Source organism: Mirounga angustirostris, unplaced genomic scaffold, assembly GCF_029215605.1.
Source record: "Mirounga angustirostris isolate CCGP_5_RB_7025 unplaced genomic scaffold, mMirAng1.0.hap1 SCAF_1, whole genome shotgun sequence".
NCBI classification, from domain to species: Eukaryota; Metazoa; Chordata; class Mammalia; order Carnivora; family Phocidae; genus Mirounga; species Mirounga angustirostris.
This window is the reverse complement of record NW_026991709.1, coordinates 153434516-153440515: the sequence shown is the minus strand read 5'-3', so window position 1 is coordinate 153440515 and position 6000 is coordinate 153434516. Positions and strand designations below refer to the sequence as shown.

Genomic DNA, 6000 nt, shown 5'->3' with positions numbered 1-6000 from the left:
TCTTCCATGGGACCCTAATATCCTACATTCCAAGCACCCTGTTGTTTGCATGCTTTGTCCACCTTAACATCTGTGTCCTTACCTGACTGTAAGCTGCACAATGGCAGGGACTTTGCCTATAAGGCTCACAGTAAACTCAGTCCTTGTATATAGCAATCCGTTGAATGAACTACCATAGGTCACAATAACCCTGAGGCTGCAAGGTCTTGGAGGTCGCGGAAAACTCTCCTAGATGGCAGTAACAGTACTTAACCAGTTGTTCGGACGGAGGAATAGTTACTTTTAGTGAGAGCGCTCGGTCCACCCGCTACGACAGTGAGCAGAAAAGGGAGAGTTCCACTTGCGAAAAAAGCCAGCTCCTTACCACGCAGCCCAAGCGGAGCTGCCCAGGCGAGCTGCACTGGGCACCCCCCACCCCAGGGCCGACTGCCTCACGTGACTTCAGGCTGCGCGCCGAGTGCGCCTGCGCGGGAGCTCCCGGAAGTGGCCGGACCCAAAGCACCGACGGAGAGCCCGTCCGTCGGCTCGTCTGTCCGCCGGTCCGCCAGCCGCGTAGTCCGCGCGCCTCGACTCTCGTCGCCGTCCCGCGGTCTGTTTGGCCCGAACGGCGGCCGAGGTCCTCACCATGGCGACGTTTATCTCGGTACAGCTGAAAAAGACCTCGGAGGTGGACCTGGCCAAGCCGCTGGTGAAGTTCATCCAGCAGACGTACCCGAGCGGCGGGGAGGAGCAGGCCCAATACTGCCGCGCGGCGGAGGAGCTCAGCAAGCTGCGCCGCGCCGCCCTCGGCCGCCCGCTGGACAAGCACGAGGGCGCTCTCGAGACGCTCCTGAGGTGGGCCCGGGGGCGAGCGATGGGGAGGTGGTCTGCGGCCTGCCGCCCCCGCTTCTTCCTCCGCCTTTCCTGCGTCCCTCCCTCGCACCCACGGCCGGAGCCGGGCCACCCCGCCCTGGCTTGGCCGGGCGCGTAGGTGTGGTCTGCATTCCTTCCTGGTGAGCAGGAGCGGCCCCGCAGGCCACCACTCACCCTGCGCGCTCGTCCTGCCGGCCCGCCCCAGCCCTTGGTCCGCTGGGACTCAGTCCCTCGTATACCTGCGAGGAGCGGTCTTGCCACATTTTCCCATAAGTAATTTCCTTCACTTTTTTGGGGTCTCTGAGACTCCACCCTTCCCCCATTTTTGCATCACCGCAGAACTTTCTTCGCCAGGTTTAGATTTCATAATAGTAGTTGCTTGAGGGAAGTGGGAGAATTGGGCCACTGGAACAAACGTCACTTGAAATTTTCACTTGAAATGAGCTATCTTCGTAAGTTCATCATAATCAAATGACGGAGAATTCCAAAGGTTCGGAGATTATTTGAAATTAAGCTTCAGTGACAGAACGTTCAAGATAGGTTGCTTAAAATCAGTTTGTTGACAAGCAGGTATGCACATAAGGGAGTGAATTTGTTATCTTGCAAATGCTTAATGAGCTCATGCTGTATTTTTTTTTTTTTAAAGATTTTATTTATTTGACAGAGAGACAGCGAGAGCAGGAACACAAGCAGGTGGAGTGGGAGAGGGAGAAGCAGGCTTCCCGCCGAGCAGGGAGCCCGATGTGGGACTCGATCCCAGGACCCGGGGATCATGACCTGAGCTGAAGGCAGACGCTTAACGACTGAGACACCCAGGCGCCCCGAGCTCATGCTGTATTTAATGAGGGTTCCGTTTGTGGTACTTTTCGGATAGGATGACAACATTTTTATAGTACTTTATAGTTAAAAATTTGCTTTTGCCTATTTGGTACCTATGAGGAACATAACTCTCCTTGTTTCAGAGAAGCCTAGATTAAACTAGTTTGTTCTGGTGTCTGAAAAGTCTAGGAATATTGCTTCTTTAGCTTTAAACATCGCTGGAGATCATCTTGTGTTGGTGATGATTCCCTTAATTTAGGTGAGCTTTGTTCCTGTATTGGGAGACATGGTCCCCCGCAGCTCTACTATGATTACAGTGGTCCGTAATACTCAGGATCTTAAATGAGAGTGCTTTTCTCCTTATCTCTGGTGAAAGTCCTTGAGAGGTCTCTGATTGGGTTGGCTTGTGCCCATTTATGATAGTGGGAAATAGGGGAAATAGGCTAATTTAATTGTCCTTGTCTGAGTCATTCTGCTGGTTTAACTTTTCCATCCCACATGGATTGGGGAAGGGCTAGTTCCCCAAAAGGAGTATACTGAATAGATTGCTCAGAGAGATTATGACCCTTTGGTGTCATTTTTAAAGATATGACTATTGGGTTGCAGAGATCATTAGTTTGATAACTTAGTATGAGCATTTTGTTAAGGTAACCTAGGAATTCTTAGTCATTTTTTAGAACTAACATACTTTAAAAAAAACTCCAAAGTGATTTTTATGTAGACAGGAATAGTATTCAGTGAGGATTTTCCATTAGTAATATTAAGAAAGCATGGATGTGGTATAACGAACACTATGGTAACAGTCTTGTTAAGTAGGTTAAATTTGGTCCCAACCCTTAAAGAGCTTGGAGTGTTCAGAGACAATTGGTGCATAGTTTTAAGACTAACAGAAAAGAGGGAATAGTGGATGGTGGTTGTGATAGGGTTCTGCTGTGAACTTTTAAAACTTCATTCATTTGTTCAATCCTTTATTCTTTTCTCAGGCATCAATGTGAGAACTATTCCTAGGTACTAGGGCTGTGCCGGAGATAGTCTCTTTGAAAGTAACCATGTTTCATCGGTCACTTCTATATTATCATCTTCTAGCCCATTCATTGAATAGCTATATATATTTTTTTCACTTGTTGCCCTTCTAGTGTGTTAGGATAAGCTAACAGATATACTATAGTCTATTTAATTTTAACATGGAGGTGTATATGAAAGTTCCTTGGGTATGTAAAAATCAAACAGTTGTGAGACGTTCATTCAATCAAGCAAGCAGAATATCTTCCTTAATTTTTAAAAAATTTTATTATTTTTTAAAAGTAGGCTCCACACCCAATGTGGGGCTCGAACTCATGACCCTGAGATCAGAGTTGCATGCTTTACCAGGTGAGCCAGCCAGGTGTCCCTGGAATATCTGCTTTAATAATCATGTTTGGGTAATTGTGTAAACTGAACATTAATTTACATGTTTTTACTGTAGTGAACTTTTATTTTTTTAAAAAGGGTTTGTTTATTTATTAGAACACACGCAAGTGTGAACTGGGGGGAGGGGAGAGGGAGTGGGAGAGAATGTCTAGCAGACTCTCCCACTGAGCCAGCTGAGCTCGGAGGCAGATGCAGGGCTCATCCCATGACCCTAAGATCGTGATCTGAAATCAAGAGTTGGACGCTTAACTGACTGAACCACCCAGGTGCTCCTAACTTAATGAACTTTTTTTTTTTAAAGATTTTTCCCATTTATTTGAAAAAGAGAAAGGGAGAGCGAGAGCACAAGCAGGGGGGAGCGGCAGGGAGAGGGAGAAGCAGGCTCCCCGCTGAGCAGAGAGCCCTACTCGGGGCTTGATCCCAGGACTCTGGGATCATGACCTGAGCCGAAGGCGGATGCCCATCTGACTGAGCCACCCAGGTGCCCCACTTAATGAACTTTTAAATAAAAATTTTGAATCAGAAGGTTGGAGCTAACTTCTAAAGAATGGAAGCTTGGTAAGTACTAGTACACAGCACCATGTAGAGGTCCAGTGATGGACTTGCTTTTGTATCATTACTAACTCATAGAGCTCTATTAAAATTTCCTAAAATATACATTTATGAGTATCACTGAGAATGAACATCATCCATTACAAAGTGGCTTTAACTAAAAATTGATGAGAAGAGCTTTGGTAAACTTTAGGGTGATCAGAGAGGAACCATGCTTTTTGGGAAGGAAACTTCAGATATCAGTGTCTGTGTCTTTTGTGGCAATTAGGTTTTTTTAGAGAGAAAGCTTCCAGCCTCCTTCCATGAAAAAGCCTGGTTGTCAGCTTTTTGAAATTTGATCAAGGGGAATAGAGGTTGGGGATTTCAGCCATCCTACATGCAGTCTTTTATATTATCTGGTTTAGTGTGACACCTGTATTAGGGTTGGATTTAGCTGCATGTACGAGATCTTAAATTATCAGTGAGTTATATTATGATTGTATTCCTGTGTAAAAAGTTGGTGGATAGGTAGTTCTGGTCGTCGGGCTGGTATAGTGGGTCTGTGAAGTTCATCAGGCTCGGGTGTCTTCCAGCTATCTGCTCTGTGAAACCTAGAGTCATCATTCTCAAGGCCCAGATAGTAGTCATACCTAGGTTTCAGATAATAGGAAAGAAGAAGGGAGAAAGGAGGCAGAGGGCTCAGTTTCCAGAATATTTCCTGGAAACTGCCCCACAACACCCTGCTCATATGTTATTGGCTCTTAACGTATATCCACATCTCCTAGAAGGGTAAGATAGAAAAGGGAATTTTTATTAAGGGCAGCCATATACCCACCTGAAACCTGGGGTTCCATTAGTAAGGAAGAAGGAGAGAGAACGATGCAGGCAATTAGCACTCCCAGCCGTAGCCTCTCAGTCCGCATCTTCCTCCCCACTTAGCTGTGCTTGATATGCCTAACATTTTTCTCAGAGTAGAGGAGGTGGGAGCCTGAAGGTTTCTTCCAAAGATTTTCAACCATACCTTCTCTTCCCGGACACACACTAAATTCCTTTCTTGAGTGGTACCTTATGTTTCTCAATTCAGATCCTTTCTGGCTTCTCTGGGATGATTTGGCTTACATTTTGTTAGTTCCTCCCCTTTAGGCCGTCAGATTTTCAGCTTTCTCTTCTCTGCTTCATTCATCCACTTCTCATCTTTTAGAAAATTTCTGAAACCTCTTGTATGCTATTGTGTTGTTTCCCATTGTTTTTTCTCCTTGTGCATTTACATCTTTTAAATTTGTATTCGTTTTTTTTAGTGGAATTTTGGGAGGAAACAGAGAAGGATGTTTATTTAGATCTCTGGTTAACTGGAAGAGAGTTACTTGTATTTTTGGCTCTTCACAGTGGTTTTATCAATTTATATTCCCATCAACAGGTATATGTGAGTTTTTTATTCTTCCACATCCTTGCGGATACTTGCTAGTTAATTTAAATTATTGCTTTTTGCGAAATGATGGATGAGCGATGGTGTCTTGTTTTCAGCTGCATTGCCCTGATTTCTCTGAGGTAGAGCATCTTATATTTATTTACTGGTCACTTAGTTTCTTTTTCTGTGAATGGCTTGTTCTTTTTCTTTGCCCATTTTCTGGGTTGCTTGTTTTTTTTTTTTTTTTCTTACTGATTTTTAGCAGTTTTTTAAATATTTTCTGGTTATTTATCCTTTTTCCCATTATGTATATTGGAAATATTCACACCTGTGTATTGTTTCTTAATTGTGTTTATGATACCATTTGTCATACAGAAGTCCTTGCAAAATGTTTTATTTTCATAATTGGTAATTGTAATTTTTTCATATTCCTTTTTTTTTTTTTTAAGATTTTATTTATTTATTTGACAGAGAGAGACACAGTGAAAGAGGAAACACAAGCAGGGGGAGTAGGAGAGGGGGAAGCAGGCTTCCTGCGGAGCAGGGAGCCCGATGTGGGGCTCGATGTGGGGCTCGATCCCAGGACCCTGGGATCATGACCTGAGCCGAAGGCAGATGCTTAACGACTGAGCCACCCAGGCGCCCCAGTTTTTTCTTATTCCTAATGTGCATCTGTTACATGTGATTTTCTCCCTTGATCAGATCTGCTAAGGTTTTGGAGCTACCTTTTTTTTTTTTTTAAAGCAAGTCAAGGGGCGCCTGGGTGGCTCAGTCAGTTAAGTGTCTAACTTCGGCTCAGGTTATGATCTCAGGGTCCTGCGATGGAGCCCAGAGTCGGGCTCCCTGCTCAGCCTGGAGTCTACTTGTCCCTCTTGCCACCCCCCCCCGCCATGCGTGCGCATGCTCTCTCTCTCTCTCTTTCAAATAAATAAAAATCTTAAGTGTATGTTTTTTGGTTTGTTTTCTGCCTTTGCCATTCA

The 6000-nt window shown here is 44.8% G+C and overlaps 1 protein-coding gene across 4 annotated transcripts in view; it reads left to right on the top strand.

Annotated features, from left to right (window-relative positions):
* Positions 1-476: 476 nt before the first annotated feature.
* The window catches only part of PDCD6IP (programmed cell death 6 interacting protein), a 92037-nt gene continuing 86513 nt past the window's right edge, over positions 477-6000 (top strand). For all 4 annotated transcript variants that reach the window (XM_064590359.1, XM_064590354.1, XM_064590357.1 and 1 more), the window contains exon 1: positions 477-834. In XM_064590359.1, the coding sequence (XP_064446429.1) occupies positions 626-834 (209 nt within the window). In that variant the 5' untranslated portion in view covers positions 477-625. The remainder of the gene's footprint in view (positions 835-6000) is intronic.